The sequence below is a fragment of the Pimephales promelas genome, chromosome 1 (assembly GCF_988280905.1).
Source record: "Pimephales promelas chromosome 1, fPimPro1.hap1.1, whole genome shotgun sequence".
Classification (NCBI taxonomy): domain Eukaryota; kingdom Metazoa; phylum Chordata; class Actinopteri; order Cypriniformes; family Leuciscidae; genus Pimephales; species Pimephales promelas.
The window spans coordinates 28,660,220-28,679,730 of NC_142769.1; the positions used below are offsets into that span (position 1 = coordinate 28,660,220).

General features: G+C 35.9%; 1 protein-coding gene and 1 long non-coding RNA gene across 2 annotated transcripts in view; one reads left to right on the forward strand and one right to left on the reverse strand.

The window, feature by feature from the left end:
• Positions 1–19,511, reverse strand: part of LOC120491047 (uncharacterized) — a 37,915-nt gene that overhangs the window by 2,181 nt on the left and 16,223 nt on the right. The window contains exon 3 of the long non-coding RNA XR_005625184.2: positions 19,147–19,192. This is a non-coding gene — a long non-coding RNA (uncharacterized LOC120491047). The remainder of the gene's footprint in view (positions 1–19,146; positions 19,193–19,511) is intronic.
• On the forward strand, positions 7,941–12,669 carry en2a (engrailed homeobox 2a). The gene is made up of 2 exons (XM_039688624.2): positions 7,941–8,784; positions 10,583–12,669. The coding sequence occupies exons 1-2, from the start codon at positions 8,304–8,306 to the stop codon at positions 10,897–10,899; spliced, it is 798 nt and encodes a 265-aa protein (XP_039544558.2). The 5' UTR covers positions 7,941–8,303; the 3' UTR covers positions 10,900–12,669.

The following is a 19,511-nucleotide window of genomic DNA, read 5'->3' on the forward strand; positions in this document are numbered from 1 at the left end:
CGATTAGCCCTATCATTTATTTCCAAGGCACTTTATAATAACAATGTCAAAAAATGAAGATTAAAACTGATATTCTTCAAGCATTGTACAAATGAAAATCCAACATACTTCCCTCTTGAGTGCAGTAGAATGAATTTCACAGTTCTGTGACGGCTGCAGTCAGAAAAGTAAATATCAGGTGGTGACACATGAAGCGACTGATCCGCACAAATCCTTTACAGTGCAAATGAAATACACATGGCTTTACGGTCTGGGATTAACTGTCTGTTGACTGCCGTTAGGCCTGCCACTATTACAACCTAATCAAGCACATGAAGAAGACACACTATAATAGTAGGCCTGTTCCACACAAAAAAATAAATAAATAATAATAATAATTATTCAGGTTGTTTTGTTGTTGTTTTTTTACAATATCTCTAACTGATAATGATAAAGATTTTTTAAAAATGTTATTGTTATAATTGCTTCACCTGTATATACTGTTATTTAAAAAATCTGATAGGAAACACACTGATTCCAGACTATACATTTCCAATAATATTCCATCTTTTCAGAAACTGGCTGTCTGTGCTGTGCAACTTGTAGAAAGGGAGGAATATAAAGTTAATTTATTGCCATTTTCCTACACATTAGGACTGAAATAATACAATTGATTTGGTTTTCATGAAAAAAAAAACAAGTAAAAGACAAGAACATTTACTCTGAGGTCAGTGGCAACAAAAGTAACATTCTGCCATGTTACTTTTAGATGAATGAGGTGATTTAATGCTAGAGTTTTATATTTAGGCATTTGATCAGAATATTTTGCAGGGGCCCCTTTCAAAATGCATCTCTGAATTTAGTCAGCTATTAACTGTTCATACCACTATTGTGATTAATGAAAACTTATGTAACCAAAATGCCACAATTATGAATTATAATATGAAAACATTATTTAAATATATTAAAGAAAAAAATACATTATATTTTTATATATTATAATATATTTAATATATTTTTAGTTAATTACCAGTCGAATTCAAATATGATGACTAAAATGATTCGATTTTTCTTCAAAACATTGTGCATGGATTTATTCTTTGATTTTTTCTTTGAAAAGCACTGTTAAGTTTGTGAATTCAAAGCACAAAGAGGAATGGGTAGCTTGTATACTGAAATATTTTAAAACTGAATGAAGAATACAGAAAGTGCAAAAACAGGGAAGTGAAGATAAATAGATTAGTGTGTGAAAGATGGTGAAATGACACATTCCTCATCACAAAGCAGGAGAGCAGCTGTGGATGGGGCAGGTTCCGGTCGAGTACAGACGCACAAAAGAGGACTCCAGCTTTCTCAGAGGGGCACTGGAAGGGACACTGGGGTACACACAAAAATGACCAAAGCTACATTAAAAATATATGAGGTAGAATTATATTCTGCATTCCAAACTTTAAATGTGATCCAAAAAAACTTTCTGAGACATTTGACCTCATATCTCATCAGGTCTATGCCTTACCATGATTGGCATCTGGTAAAAGGCCTTGTTTCAGGAAGCCCTCTCTTCTCAGCTGTGGTCAAAATAAATATCTTAGGGGTTAGGTTAAAGGTGGGGCACGCCACACATGGAATCAGCCTCTTCTCTCTATATATACATGCTGAATCTGAAGATATTAGTGATGCCACACACGAAGAACATCCCAGCCCATTTTGTGTCCACATATGCAAGTAAAAAGCAAGTCCACAATGAAAATTAGATACAAATGGCATTTTGTTTATTGCATATTTTGACCCATTAAACTATCATATCGCGTTTCTTTATCCAGCCCCCTTTTTCTTTGTTAGTTACTTTTAGTTATTAATTCACCAACGTAGCCTATATGACCTCTTACTGCTGACAGACTGAAAGGTGCACCGTGCTCATTATGTGTAATCATAGCCAACTAATTACTTTTAAAAAATGAGTGACGTGCTAAAGTGAATAAAGCAACAAGTCCACAGTGAAGTGGAAGTGGGCAAAGTGTTTAGAGACAAGTGATTATTGCGCAAGTCACGCGACACACTTGTCGCAAGGGTCGTAAACAATCACAAGCGCGTGAAACAGGTGCCAATGGAATTCGAAACATCTAAACTCCCGCGAAGAAACCGTGATAGCATCATGTGACCCACCCAGGGTGTTCAGACATCGGAAAAAGAGTTTGCTTATTGTTCTTTATGAGTTATATTCGTATACCAGCAAGCGAATATAACTTTTTATATTCGTATACCAGCTCTCATGCTGCTTAACCCTGAAATGTATAGCCACCACGTGGTGTTATTGGCATTTAGTAATTGTCACAAAAAAGATTTCCCAGCAGGAGAAGGGTCCATATGCACATTTACATTTATTCATATTTAAAAAAGGACAAACATTCGCTGCACATATGACAAAAAAATAATTAATTGCTATATTAGAAAAATATTATTTTCATTTCTTTATCATATTTGCTTTTTTTCAACAGAACTATGTACAAACGAAAGCATTGTGCTTTAGATATTATGCGAATCCTCTGCAGAGCAATCAAAGCCATTAGGCAACACAATTTGAGGGACATTTTAAGCTTAACCTAGGCATATGTTTTAAATTGATGGTGTTTATTTTAATAGAAATTATTAAAAAAGAAAAAAAATCTTCTAATAGTTTTTATTACCCGTTATTTTACAAACACGAAAGCAATAACAAACAGATGAATGAGAGACGAATTTCGTACAACGACAGAGGGCTATTCTGATAATATTGTATTAGAAAATGTTATTTTTAAATGAATTAAAAATAAGAACATTAAATGGGACACATTTTAACGAATTATTGTCTCACACTGTCAGGGTGGCAGAGGCTTTAGATACATTATCTGAAAAGAAATTGAGAATTAAGCAATGATTATTGTTTTTAGAAAGTAATCAACCATTCAGTAGGCTAATGTTTATCATGAGACATACAACTGAATTTAAATTACATTAAAAAATGATAATTTTAAGGAAGTACAATTTTAAAATGATTGATATAAAATGATATAATTTTAAGGAAGTACAATTTTAAAAAGATTGATATAAAAAACGAAAATATTTACTCTTTTATGACCTCTAACTAAATAACTAAATGAAACTCAGATTACTAAGAATAAACTAGAAAAGTCAGAAGGCTATTTACAGACATGTTAACGGAAAAGAAAAATACTGTAGCCTAAATAACAGACGTTTGATTAACACTTCCATAAAGTACAACAAATTAACAACATTTAAATGGCACGAAATTAGCAAGATGGAATAAAGACAACGATGGTTGATATAATCTAAATACAAGATCAAACGTGCAGAAATATAAGAACGATCAACAAGCCTTATTTCGTAGAAGACCATTTTAAAACTTTCTGGGTGCAAACTAATTTGAAGGGAAAAACGCGTTATATGAAATATAATGTGGGCTGACATGTCTGAGAGGCACTCTAAATGCCAGTTTTCACGGAGAAAAACGCTTGGTATGTGTGAAAATGAACCTGTGGCACTCTCTTGCATTTGAAAAGCCAATCGACGTTAGACATGTCTGAAAATATTTTAAGCATCATTAATAACTTTTTAAAGTTAGTTGAAAAAAAATGGTCTACTCAAGCACGCAAAACCGTTTTGTCTCTCCAATTCACTGAAATCTTCAAGGTGGGATGAGTGGAGAGAGACAAGGCTAAAGCTTTGACTGTCAATGAAGCCATTTTCTCCAAAAAGGGTCTCAAGATGGGAGCAGTATTAAATTAACTTGATCCCATCTAAAGAGCCTTAATTAGGTTTGTGGAGGACGCCACATGCACGGTGGGTCAGGGACAGCAAGACTGTGTCGACTGAAAGGAGACTTATTTACGCCAGGACGATCAGACGCTTTAGAATTAAAAGCATTAAAACCTATCAACTCTATCCTCCCGGTGTTTTCAAAGTGTCCACTCTGCTAGGATCCGGACCCCGACAGTTCCCTGGCTTTGATGGAGGAATCTGGATTTAAAACAAGAAGCATCAGTCATGCATTTATTTTAGCCAATACCAACAGAAGTATTGGTTTCACTCTTTGGTATTGGACCAAATTATGCTAGGTAAAGCCAACCAAATTCATTTTTGGCGCAATCACTTAAGTCGCATTTTTTTCAGGTATGGAGATTTTTTAAAACATTATTCGAGTCGTAAAATGTAAAGACCTTTATAGATCTTTGGGAAGAAAATAAATGTATCGTGTCATTGCAGATCCACTGGTGGTTGGCTGGATCCTGCCCTGCATGGTGTCGGTGTCAGGACTCATATCGCAGGCGTGCTTTGACTGACCGTGTTAGTATGAGTGTTTGGGTGTCTTTTGAAAGCAAGACAGTGAGAGAGTGAGAGAGTTCAGGGGTGTGTGTTATCCTTTATATCAGGCTGCAAGCTCTATGATCACCAAGACTCGCACACGCACACGCACACACATACACACCAGTGCGTCCATTCACAAATCGAGTTTGCGCGTCATCGCCTATTGTAGTGACTAAAACAGTGGAATAAGCAATACTGTGCGTTAAAGCACAAAAGAACCCAAAGACAACGCACTAGGGGCCAACACTAGGCATTTCCTAAATAAACTGGTCTATATAAAACATATATTCACATAAAACTCTACGCTGACTCCACCCATCATATTTTTGACTTTGTATTGGCCTGTATCGACACTGATTCAAACGGTCTTTTCGAGAGCAAACTGCACATAATTTCAACATTTTCCTATGGGACACCAGTTATTGTTATTGTTTTTTGTTTTTTTGTTTTACAAGAAAAAGCATAGTTACAAACATGAAAATACCTAAAATAAACAGCACATTCATTTTTCATAGCTAAATAAATACTTTTTTAATTGATATTTTGAAAATAGTTCTGTTAACCCAAAGTGGATAACTTTAATTATGCTATGGAAGTTGTTTTGTCTATGTTAAGTTATAAAAAAAAAAAAAAAAAAAAAAAAAAAAAAGGACATATACTGGGATAAAAGATAACGCTGAAAACCCGACTTGAACTCTTTGAAGCCCCTCTCTATAATATCACCAAAGGTTACCTTTTACAATGTAAACACAACACATAGCCTATATGTATTCATTTATGTATGTATTTATTTAAATCTAAGTATTAATTAACCACAGTCAAGAAAATGTATTGCTGTCCCACTGTTTTAATGTTTCTTTGGCGCAAATCCAATTAAATTCCATATAAATATATTCTTGTGTAAAAATTCAATTTCCTTGAAGTGCTCAAGAAGAGGAAGAATTGCTAACCAGACCAAAGTATTTTGTATGGGCATCATGGCGCGGTGAAATGCAAAAGCACACCAAAATCTTTGATGAATAAGGAGAATGAAATATCCCTCAGGTTAGATATGCACCCTGGAGAACAACATAGACAGGAAGCTCACGTGAAGCTACAAACTCAACACAACAGATGGAAAGGTTGATGACGGCAAATATATACATCAACGTATGGCCTTCACGTGATGGCCATTCTGTGCACAGGGTTTGACTAGTGTTGCCAGTGCAGTAAAAGGTTGTGATATAAAGAACCAAATAGTATAGTGCCAAATTAACGTGATATGAAAGATCTGCACGGGCCTACTTGAAACGGCATCGTATATTAAATCATATTATGTATACAGCCTAGCCTATAATCCAGCATAAAAAGTTGAATATTCAGGAATTACCTTTGCATAAATAGATGAACGTTGGATTGCACTTTAGGGTTATTATTTATTCTTTTGCTGTATCGGTCCAGCGTGTTTCGCTTAACCTGCGTTTTGTTGCTATGGGAGGGGACACCTCATTTTGGATGAATGAAATCACAAGATAGGCTACATAGTAGGCCTATAGATGATGAAGCAGCAGAAGTATAGAGGGTAAAGGAGGACACATGGATGGTTCATTTATAGAATCCCTAACCACATCAATGATCGGTTGCACTGTTGTTATATTTTAATTACTGCTGGCTGTTGTTACGTTACTGTTGTGATATGCATGTCGGATAGGCTATTTTTTATTTTTTTTTCTCTATGCCCCCCCCCCCTCCCCCCTCCAAAAAATGTATAAACTGAAATTCTCGCCTAAACCAGGGCGAGTGTTTCAGTCTTCAGTCTTGACTGTGGCAAAAGAGAGACAGTGATAGAGGGCAGGCCAAGGCGCTTGCAATTTGTCAATCGCTATTGTCTTTTACCCATTCCGCGCATGAAGTCAACGGTGAATTTCTTGCGGGTGATTAAAAATCGTTGTAGAAGAATGCCCCTAAACCCAAAGCATCATTGAAAACCCTTAAATTAGAGCCGTGTCCATTACACACTTGATGGCAGGTGTAGACAACACACCAGTGGCTATTGTACCGCTATGGAATATTCAAATGGTTGTTGTCGGTGGATCTTCATCAAGCAACAATATCATCAATGGGAATATAACCAATATAAAAACACGACTAAATAATATTTTGCCACATAGTTTAGTCACTCCAACAATATTTAATGTAGGCCTACTCGGTGAAACCACAATGAAAGACTATATTATAATTTAGTTTTAAAGGAAACAATCTTGCAAATACGAAATGCGATATGCCTTGTTAGTGGCATTAAAAAGACGTTGTTAGGCGGATAATGTGCACCAATTTGAAAAGGGATTGCATGGTCTTGGCTCGCCAGGGACACTTCATAATGAGAAATGCAATCACAGAAGGCCTCTTGAGAAACCTCTTCGGTTAGAAAAGACATAGGCTACTGCACGCTCATTGGGAGAAGCTATAGACTATCCATACTGGCAGATCCAACAAGGTGATGTCTTTACAAATGCAGAGCTCAAATCTATGTAACCAAGTCTTTGTTATTGTTGATTTTGATGTGCTACATTACATAGTAGGTTACTGTCAATGTAGCCAAAAATGCTCTTCAAGCGCCCTTCATTACAGACATCACAACTCGAGGTTGTGTGATAAAATTAATCTAAATCAAAAAGATGTGAGCGATGCATGGATTTGCTGTGGTGCTTGGACAGGAACCGTATCTGCTACAACGTTCCAGCGTTGCCACTGTGCCTATAGGGTTAATGGATATGAACGAGTGAAAGTTGATCAACAATTTCATTTTTTTCCTGCATCTGTCCAAAGAAATGAGGATGAAATCATTAATTAAACTAAAAATATGGACTACACGAGTCATAGAGACAGATGAACACTCTGCGTGTATCCGTTTTAGCTACTCATTCTGTATGGTGCAATATTGCGAAAATCTTTATCGCCGAGTAGCGTTATGAATTGTAGTCTAGACTAACATTCTAAATATTGAGAAATTTGCTCTTCATATAAAATAAGTAAAATGTCTGCATCATACATGAAGAAATTGTAATGTTATTATGGTTTCTAAACAGCAAGATCTCCATTGCGGAAACGATTTTAGTAGCCTATGTTTTGACGCATTCTGTGTTAGGCCTACATCACCAATTTTTACAGTTAGTCAAAACTGCGATATAATGATACAATAAAATACTACTCCTGCTGAAAAACTAAGCAGTACTCAACGGTACCCTACCCAAAAAAATGGATTTTAAAATCTGCGGTTTAGTGAGTCCATTCTTATAGGGAGCTAACGTATCTAAATAGGCTAATGATAGGCTATAGGTACATGCAATAGCAGAAATAATACGCTACAAGTAAACCTCTATGATTAAGAGGGGGAAATGTGAAGTCCGTGTTCAGTATGCAGGTTGGGTTTTTGGCACGGTCTGAATTTGTATCTCGGTGAAGCACTGTGTCTTTAAAAGTGCAAGGATGAGTGTTGTCTGTTACTCGCGAATTGGGGCCATGTGACTAACTCTAGACTATTCTATTGGTTGAAGGCACGTGTCTTGGATACCGGAGTGTAACGTCACTGGGGGCTCGTATTAAAAATAAGAACAAAAATCCGGAGTGAAAGTATTTCACGAGCAGTTAGGAGCCCCACTTCTCAGAGTAGTCACTGATGCCTCGATAGTTGCATTGCGCACAAAACAAATAGCACCAAACTGGAAAGTTGCGGTTCATCAACCTTAAACAGAGGACATTCCGTGACTGGAAGGCGTAACTATGTTTTTCCTTTGTGACTACGGTGCGCAAAGGCTTTTTATTGTCGCTAAAACACACTGACAGACAGACTTTCTCAGTTTTGAAATTTTGCTGAAGTGAACAAAGTGGACCGAGTCGCCCGCGAAGTGGGGTGCGACTGCCTGAGTGCGGGAGAGCGATAAAGGGTTAAGGACGGAACGTGGAAAGTGCGTCTCAGCATGGATGAGAATGAGCAGAGCGCAGGAGACGCGGAACAGCGAGGAGCAGCGGACGAGTCCAACAGTGCCATTCGACCTCTTCTGCAAGCTCCAGGGAACCTGCAGCTCCCGCACAGAATCACAAACTTCTTCATCGACAACATCCTGCGGCCAGACTTTGGCCGTAAGAAAGAAGCGAACATCACGCGCGATGAGGGCAATCACGGCGCTCGAGAGAATCACAACCCTACCGGTCCTAGCACGGGACAGGTGGGAAGTACTGTTCCAGCAGAGGGAACTTCCACAACGCACACGAGCAGCGGAGGAAAGAAGGCTGAGGTAGAGAGCGAAGAGCCCCTGAAGCCCCGCGGGGAGAATGTGGATCAGTGCCTGGGCTCAGAATCGGATAGTTCACAGAGCAATTCAAACGGACACCCTAGTCAGTCTATGCTGTGGCCCGCTTGGGTTTACTGCACACGCTACTCGGACAGGCCATCGTCAGGTACGTTTCCCTTTATTTTTTATATAGCCTACCATGTGCCGGGAAATCTGTTAAATTTGTCCAAAGTTCAACAAGTTCAAATCTATATTATTTTTCATTTTAATCACGTATTTTAGAAGGCCATTGAAATTTTAGAACAAACCCAAAAAGCTGAAATACAAACCGCTAAATTTGTGAAAATAACAATTCACTTAACATAATCGTAATAAATAAAATCTCATATCTTTCATATTTCTGAACATTTATAATAAGAAACATTACGATGAGATTAATATAATATATTGCTTAAGTAAAACGACAAAGGTCCAAAAATATTAAAAAAAAAAAAAAAAACAGGCTTAAGATCGTCAATATAAACGTTCAGAAAAGTAGCATATAAAAGAACACAATTTTCGCAAATTCGATTATACTTATTTTAGAGTTAGGCTATTTGAATTGTCTTTCATTTTAATTCCATACCGTTTGCTTTGGGATTGATAATGGTGTAGCCTTTAGTTGTTTTGGTATCGTTTTAAGAAAGAGATGAGAAATAGAATGTCGAGGTTAATTTACTTTTAATTAAATATAAATAGCTAGACTAAAGTAAATGTAATATTACATAAACGAATTGTTTTAACGCTGAATGCAAACACTATTTTTTGTTTTTGTCAAAGGTTTTGCCCTGTAAGCCTTCCGTCTTTGTTGATATTTCATTAGCATATTTTTGACAATGGAGCAGGCCTTGCATTTACTATTCAGAGTTAGCAGTTGCTCATGTGTGTTTGTGCGCAGTAAAGTATTTCGTAACTCGAATAGGCCTATTTAACGAAAGCTGTATTGCTACTATTTCAAAACAGAAGAAACCATGATGTGCATAACTAGAATGCTAATTCCGAAGAGCAAACTCGATCAAAAGTGGTCATTTAGCCTCATCCGTCAATTGTTGTTGTTGGAAAAATTAAATTTCTGATTACTATTTAGCCTAAAGATTGGAGTGCTGATTGATGGACTTATTTGAGTGTGTTCCATACAAGTCTACCATTTGTACTTTTATTTTCGTTCAAGGAAAGCAACTGGACTGTTTACTGCTGTTGAATGGCTAATAGGCAATCTTGTTGCGCCAGTCTTTCATTTTTATTTTCGCGTTGAAATTGTACTTTCACGTCAGATTCTCCTCGCCCAATTTTTTTTTACATTAAAATATTCATGAAATTATTATCCAACTGTAGTCGGAGCGTTAAGCTAAGTTTGTGTTGTGTTTATTTTCTTAGAGCGATATAGACTTACAAGTCATAACCATTTATGATGATGTCGAATGGGTTAATTTTTACGTATGATCGCCATATGACCATACTCATTACATTTTAATGTCTAAAAAGGCTTGGTTTTACTAAGAAATGTCGATATGGAGCAATGCGCGAATCCCTCATCAAAATTCTGCTTCATCTCTGAGGTTCCCCGCATTACCTATTAATGGCCTCCACTCAGAGAGAGAGAGAGAGAGAGAGAGAGAGAGAGAGAGAGAGAGAGAGAGAGAGAGAGAGAGAGAGAGAGAGAGAGAGAGAGAGAGAGAGAGAGAGAGAGGGGGGGGGGGGGTGTTTGGGAGAGATCCATACTGCTCACACCCTCATGTGACGCAAAATAAATAAATAAATAAATAAAGCCTACGTAAAACAGATTCATAAATTACACCACTTCGTTGAACATGTTTACAGCCCCCTCTTTCCAGACCCTATAAAACGGATTTGCATATATCGGTCCTGTTATGCAATTTGTACTTTGCTCTAAAAACTGTATGTTATTTCATCCCCACACGCAGGTCCCAGATCTCGTAAACCAAAGAAGAAAAGCGCAAGTAAGGAGGACAAACGACCACGCACAGCCTTCACGGCGGAGCAGCTCCAGAGACTCAAGGCCGAGTTCCAGAACAACCGCTACCTGACCGAGCAGCGACGGCAGGGTCTGGCGCAGGAACTGGGCCTCAATGAATCTCAGATCAAAATCTGGTTTCAGAATAAGCGGGCTAAAATCAAAAAAGCCACCGGCCCCAAGAACGGTCTGGCAATACACCTGATGGCGCAGGGACTATACAACCACAGCACCACGTCAAAGGAAGACAAATCAGACAGTGACTGAGACAGAGAAAGCGGGAAGGGGTGAAGATGATGGGTGGGGTGAAATGGGAGGGGGGAGGGGTGCGCAAGGTTATATTTACAATGCAATAATTCAAAAGAATAAAAGGGCCAGTTAATAAATATACCAGCATTAATGACGTAAATAGAGGCTATATCGAATTATGTCAAAATACATTTATTGAATACAATTCTCATATGAAATAATGGCCAAATTATTTCAAAAATAGGCTAGGAGCCGTTTTTTGCACTTGGGCAGAGTGGCTCTCTTGAGAAACAGGTGTTTCTATCGCTCTTCTTTGTCATGCTGTCACAGAACCAAGCGTTTTCCACTATTAGCGCAACGCTCGTTTATAGCTACATTTATTAGTTATGTGGGGAAAATGCGAAAACATTGCTTAAGTCCAAAGAGTATTTTCTTCTGCATCCAGGCAACTGTGATATGAAATGCATTAGAATTGTTTTATTTCCACGTTTGTCGTATCATTTGGTTTGATGTTTGATACAAAATGGACGCAGCAATCGTCGCAATCTCAGCAGGAATTTTCAAAAAAGAAGAAGAAAAAATGTTCTTCTTGTAAATAAGTTCACCGTCTCAGCCTGGTTAATTTAAAGAGTAAAGTGAGGTAAAATAAATCGCAAAAGCACGCGATAACTAGGCTACTTTAACAGTGCATTACATTGTAGGTTATCTGGTTGAACTACCATGTGAAAAAGCCTAATATAGGCTAGCTAAGAAATAACATAGCCTGGTCAAAACATTTCAACTAGTGCGCTAAATAAATAAACAAATGTACCGCAGCGTCTTAAATCGCATAGTTTTTATAAAAGAGCAATATAATCATCTTTTGTAGCAAAGTATGTTTTAATCATCATAATGCTGCCTATAAACGTGTAGCACTGACAATGATTTCGCTTATGCGTCTTGACGAAACCCAATAAGCGCCACAACACATCACACAGAAATATAAACAAATAGGCTATATAAATATGAACCTATATAAAAACACACAACTATCGAATAAAAAAAATTAAGCAAACCAGCTGTTTACTGTATGACAGATGTTAAAATACTGTTTAAATGTTGACTTCATGTGTTATGTATTTAAATATAGATTATAAGGGGGAAAAAAAACTTTATCCAATGACCGGTGTTGCTTTTTATGTGAGAGTAGATTTCTAAGGTGTTTAAATTGCTTATTTATATTGCAATAACTTCTTTATGTGAATGAAGCAGTATTGGGGCCTTTGCATGAAAGCTGCAAATTGTCATGTAGGCATATTCACGCGTTTAGAAAAGTTAAAACGGTATGAACGAGATTTAAGTTGCAGACTGTATCCATATAGCCTACCAAATTGTGGAATTTTTACTTTTTGAATCTCTTTGTTTTATACATGAAAAGAGTGTGTGACTAGCTATATAGCCACCAAACTTAACACACTTTGCCTTACAAGTTCAAGTGCGAACTTAATAACACAGAACTGTGCCGAATCAGAGAAACAGTAGTTCAATTGCATATGAGCATATCTATGAATATGGCCTTCTATCTGATACGACCGAATGAATTTACTCATCAGCGAAGATCTATCTATAAAAGCTATGTTGAAAGCTGAAAGAGAGATAAATTAAGATAATACAATTTTATTTTGTGTTTACAGGTAGCCTACTGTTTGTTATATGTGTAAATAATTTGTATCACGTACGTATTAATTGTGTAATTAACTGCCTCCTGAAATCTTGATAAGAATGAAATAAACAATAAGAATAATATTGCTTAATGTCTCTAGCTTCTTCTCTAAGATTCAATAACCATCTCGCGCTGCAGTTTTATCTTGCTCTCAGTCTTTGGTCAAAAAGAACGTGCCGTCCTCTCATCAAATGGTAGCTGAGCCCAGCGGACATGACGTCACGGCGCTGGCACACAAAGCTTTACCAAATCAGGAGTGAGACGGTTATGCACCCTCAGCAGTAGCCTATTAGGATTGGAGAAGCAGTGAAGCCTATAACAACCACCAAACGCATTATCATTTGGATAGTTTCCCCATTTGTTTAACTTCTGAATTCTCTGTATCAGCAAAATTTAGTTTTAGGCTATACATTGCCCCATGCACCATGACTGGGACGACAGAGAGTCATTGCCCCAAAAGCGTCTGATACCTTACAAGTGGACTTTATTGCATAGTCTTTAAAATCACTCACAGTACCAATTTACAACATAAACAGACAAATAATTATATATCGTTTGCTTCCCATTTAGCCTAATGAATTGTGCTCACACAAGGAAAAGAAAAAACACAAAAGCAGCCCAAAATCATGCTTGTTCTTAGACGTATAAAAATATGCCAGCAGGCCTACGTTATCATAGTTACAAAAATACGCAATCTAACAAATTAAGAGCATCTGCCGGACCGAAATAGAAGGACTTTCGGGGAGATGGAGACTATTTTAACCTGAAAAAAATCAAATAAGTTTTCCCGGCACATAAACATGCAAATTATTATTGTTATTGTATTTGACAGAAAAATAATGTTTTTAGATAATGAATAGTCCTAATTTATTTATTAGCCTAATTCCAGCAACAACAACAAAAAATAATTTGAAGAACCACTTCTTTTGACAAAAGCATTAATTAACAGCCATTGTTAACTTTATTGAAAATAGGCCTAACTGCTATACGCTTTTATTTATTTAGCCTATCGTAATTAATTTTGCAGTAACCAGACGCTTAAACAGTTCACTTAAACTCGCAGTAGTCTATTAACGAATACAACCAACTCAAAATCTCCAAAAAATAAACTGGTTATAAAAGGTCAGAAACAAATTCAATCACCAGATGAAATATATTATTATAATATACCCTGGTTACATGCTTTGGACTTGATCGAAAGCGTTACGCAAAAATAGGCTAACATTAATTAAAAAAAAAAGCATTAAGAAATGTAGCAAAATAACATTTTTAATTAAATTATATATAAAGGTAGGCTTCACTTTTTTTTATCAAATAACAAATTAAAATAAATACCTACGTATTTAAAAGTTAAATCTGGTTATGCAAGTTTTAGGATATAACAAACTTCATACAAACTTTGTAGGCCTGCTAATACAATATCTTAAAATATTATCTGACCAACAAACTTTATACAAACTTAGACCAAACATATATATATATATATATATATATATATATATATATATATATATATATATATACATATATAGTTCAGATGCAAAAGCCTCTAAATGCCATTTGAAATTTTCTTCTTTAATGATGATTTTTATCAAACTTGTATATTTAAGTTCAGTAATTTCACTTAAATAACAATTAATAGGTAATTATCATTGCCATAAGTGAAATCACTGAACTTAAATACACAAGCTTGATAAAAATGATCATTCTAGAAGAAAATTTCAAATGGCACTTAGAGGCTTTTGCATCTGAACTCTTCATATATATTTGCAATATATATATATATATATATATATTATACACAACAAAAGAAAAGCAGAAAATTTGCCTTTAAACCTACAACGTGATATAACGATGTTGGATGTGACAAATAAAAGTAATAAAAGTTTGCGGAGGGGCAGCAGCAGAGACAACAGGACTCGACTACATCTAAACAACTTTTTAAAGGCATGAAAAACTCTTTTTTATAGCAGGTGAATGACTGAGACAGTCATTGGACTTTCTCTATATGTACATGATCATTAGTTAATATTTTTTTATTTTAAATCTGGTCATAGACTACCTGTCCTCTGGGGGTGGGAGGGTGGGGGTGTTCAGACAACGGGCATTTCCCATGCACTGACCTGCTCAATGACAATGCCTCATCTACATTTCTTTTCTAGCACTCCTTGTATGAGGAAGTGATGCCCAATGGTTGAGGGGAGAGGTCCCTGACTGGATTTCTATAGAGCAAAAGTATGTGTGTTTGTGTGTGAGATTTAGAAACGGAGAGGGGGAGAGAGAGATAGAGAGAGAGAGAGAGAGAGAGAGAGAGAGAGAGAGAGAGAGAGAGAGAGAGAGAGAGAGAGAGAGAGAGAGACAAAATGAAGGTCAAAACCTCCTGTCATGGCAGGTGGCTCATTTCCTCTGACTAGTCCCAAATCCTGCCCACACCCCTTCATCTCTCTCTCACTCAAACACAGTAATATATATATATATATATATATATATATATATATATATATATGGAGAGATAGAGAGAGAGGGGGTAGTTCAAGTGTAAATTATGTGCACATAAATAATCGTCAGAAGAGTCAAGGGCAAGGAAATATTGTCAGTGATAGCAAACTGTATAGTCCAAACAGTTACACTGTTGTATCAATTTATACTTCAAGATTATACACTTCTGGTCATGACAAAGTACTTAATGGCAAGGTTCAAATTATAAAAAATGTATTCAAACTTCAACTTTCCCCTGAAATCATGGCAATTCAGACAACCAACAGAAAAGCCTGAGATGGAGGGAAAGTATCAGAATACGGATGTCTACTCATCTGCTTTCCATACAAAAGATCCACACACCCTCAACCCCCCCAAACTCCAAACACTCCCACTGTGCTTTTCTGCCAAACGCTTCCTATGGACCACTGAGGAATGCGCCTGCGAGGTTCGGAAACGTCATTAAAGGAGTGAGGGATGCAAACGGAGGACAAAAGGGATGACATCAGGCCGATTTCACACCAGGCCCTCGGATGGCCAGACCCAAGCCAGGGTCCTCACTACGCACCGCAGATCAAAAAGACTGCTGCACATACACAGACTGGTCCGGCAAAGGAACGAAAGGGATGATAATCCACAGGACAAATGTATTTTAATCTTGTTACAATACAAGTTAATGCTGCAGCTAGTTGATGGGAATGAGTTGAAGAAAAGGGTATTTCATCTTATCTCAACATTGTTTGCAGGTGCACATAAACAACGACTTCTTTAGCTCAGAAACTATACAACAAGGCTGCTGATTTTCACCGAGATCGAGTGGAAGACCATTCAAGTTACTTTGAAATACTTCACCTGACTAATAAGCATCTTGATTGATACTATTCCATAATGAGAGAATTTAGATGTAAGATGGAGTCAGTTACATCAATGTTGTTGGATGTTTGGTGTGGATTTTTTTTTTTTATCATTAGTTTATCTGTGCTAATGTTCAATGTGGCTCTCTTGAGTGCAAAACAAATCCCCCTCGGGACAATAAAGGTTTCATTCATTCAATCTTAACAAACTACTATAACAGTATCATAGCTAAACCAATGCAATGTCGGACTTAAGAGTTTTCAGAAAGAAACACACATACAAATACACTCATACACTGAGGTTGGTTTTTCATTTAGGGGAAAGCTCCACTGGTGGTGTCAGTGACCTCTACTGAAACCCCAGCAGGGCTCTGACACGCAAAGGAAATGAGTGTGTGTCTGTGTCTATCTGCTAAGCACCTTGGTAACTCTTGATCTCTCATGTATGGAACTCCGGCAATGGGCTCCTAAGAAGTCAACTCAGAGGACAAAAGGAAGTAGAGGCATTGAAACTCCAGTCTCTCGCTCTGTCTGTCTCGCACACACATACCACAACCACCACCACCACTACATGGGTTACACTAATTTAAAGAAACCTTAATGAGAAATTTTATTGACCTAACCGAGGTTAACGTGCAAACATGCTGTGCGACATGAAAAAAAAGAATATTAACTAATATTAACTCTGAAGTTTAAAACATAAAACCAGAACAAATTCTTCAGATTGTATACATGTTGAAAAACTATTTTTATAACATAAAAAAGTTATCTTTCATATTTTTGCACTTTTGTATTTCATAAGAATATACAGGACACTACTGTAAAAAATTATTGACCACAGCACAACTGTTTTAAGCATAATAATAATAACAACAATAAATGTTTCTTAAGCAGAAAATCAGGATAATGTGACACTGAAAACTGGAGTAACGACAGCGCAGGAATAAATTAACTAGAAAAATATTAAAACAAAAATATATATTTCAAATTTCAATAATATTTCTAAATGTTACTGTTTCACTATTTTTGCTCAAATAAATGCAGCCTTACAAAGCACAAGACTTCTTGCAAAAAATATTACAGAGTCTGTGCCTAAAAGTTGGAATCCGAATTTAAGTGATGTGATCTCACTTTAATGTACTGCGTCTATATTAAATATATAATTTTTGATTCATAAAACAGGAATGCTGAATATACAAGTCCAAGTGTTCCTTTAACAAAAAAAAAGTTATCTGACTGGCCCTGAAAAAAAGTATTCCAACCAAATATTTAATAACACCATCACAATGCAAACATCTGATGTAGACGTGCCCACATTTATTTGCACAGCAAAAGCTTTTAAATCACCCAAGTGAGTGCAAGTGAGGGTTGAAGAGTGAGTCTGAAGAGTCTTTACATGTAATGTAAACACTGTACATGTGTGTTCAATGGTTAGATAAGAACACCACTTCAGAATTAAAATTAAAATAGCTATACATTACAATTAACTAACCATCAACCCAACATCTGGCATGAATGCAAATAAGACCACAGGCCATACTTCAAATCTTACTGGACACCTGAGAACATGAGGATGTAGAATTTTACTAAAGCCATATCAAATGTAATATATAAAGTACATATGGTATAAAGATAAAAAGTATATTACAAGTATAAATAGAAAGTAAATCAAAAGCAACACAGTGGCACTTCGTCTTTGGAAACAAACTGAGTGGTTGACCTTTCTGAAATGGTCACTGTCACCTTTTTAAAACAGCACAGCGACTTTTGACCTTATACTGTACAACATTTAGAGACATAATTGGCCGTGACTCCCACTAACTATGAGCAGGACAAAATAACCACTTAAAACATTCTACTCACTTTAAAGGTCTACAAATATTAAGCGAATGATGTGTGTGTGCTAGCTACTTCCTGATATGATTAAAAAAAAACATGTTGGTACATATTTAAACTTGGTTTCAATGTACAAAAAAATAATAATCTCTTTTCTTTTTACAAATTTCTCTTACACTACAAGCAACATTAGGAGAGTGCAACTAAAATGAAACTAGTTTGCAATTAATATGGTGGTGAATTGTGTCAATTAAAAAAATTAAGCTATATTTATGCGGCATATGGATGAGCCATCAGGTAATTATTAAATAACTGAGAATACAGGTAAAATACAAATTTATCAACAATTCTGTGAAATTTACAGTAAAAAAAAAAAAAATAGCAGCTGTGACTGACAACATTTTAGATTTTACAGATTTAACTTAAATTTACAGTAAAAAAACTTTAACAGATATAATATTAATTTGCAAACCAATTGAAGTACAAACATCTGTTTTGTAACTTTGTAATACACTGACAACCACCAAAAACAGGTGGTGATGAGAAAGTCACATGATGAATCAAAGCTCATCACAAGCAGCTTTTCCATGAAAAAAGAAGGTCAATAATAAATTTAAAAAAGGTGCACAGTGCCATTCACACAAACGCAAATCATCATCATCATTATCATCATCATCATGTCACAGAGGGAATTCTGGAAATGTTAATTTACATTTTTTCAATGTAATTTACACAATGACATTCTTTTTCACTTCCAAAAACTGTAATGAATTTAACTGTACTTTACTGTAAAATTACAATAAATGTACGAATAGATCTATTACAGATATTCACCGTATATAATATACAGAAATTTTCTGTTAACCAATTAACACTTTTTTTTACGGTAGCATTTTTACAGACTTTTACCATTAAAATCATAATCATTTTATTTTACAGTGGTAAGTTGAGGCTTAATTCTTGATATATTAATTTGGATAATATACATAAAGATCATATTCATAAAATAAAAAATGTCAAAGTGTGGGCTTTAAATAAGAAATTCGTCAAAACAAACAAGCTTGAACAAATAGGTCTGACATTAAGAACAAGTCAAACATTTCTTGAATATGTGGATAATTTTTAGCACCTTGTCAAAACAACAAGTTGTTTTTATACTATTAACAAGCTAAACTGATAATATTACGGTAATATTTATAATTTGTGAAAGTGAAAGAAGAGAACAGTTCTTTTTTTTTTAAAGTGAGTGAAAGAGTAATGCAATGTATGCATGTGTGTGTGTGTGTATATATATATATATATATATATATATATATATATATATATACACACACACACACATATATATATACACACATAAACACACACACACAATTAAAAATACTAAAATACTACCTGGATCATCTCTGCAGACACATCATTTCGGTTCCTCTTTGCTATCCTGGAATAGACAGACAAATTCACAAAAACAACAACAGTGAGACACATTAATGCACAATACAAAAATGTAAGCTTAAAATTCAAATGACAACATCTGAAAGTACAGCATTCAAGTGTACAGAGTGTAATTTTTAGTCCGACATGCAATGATTTATTCATTTGAACTGTCGAGCTCCATTTTATCATCAACTCAAGCTGGAAAATAGGAAGGGTCACATGTTTTCCACAGAATAACCTTGACATATTCTCCTAACATGCTCACATACACACACACACGTTCAGAGAGAGTCAATATCAGAGAGGGCAGAGACAATTGTGTC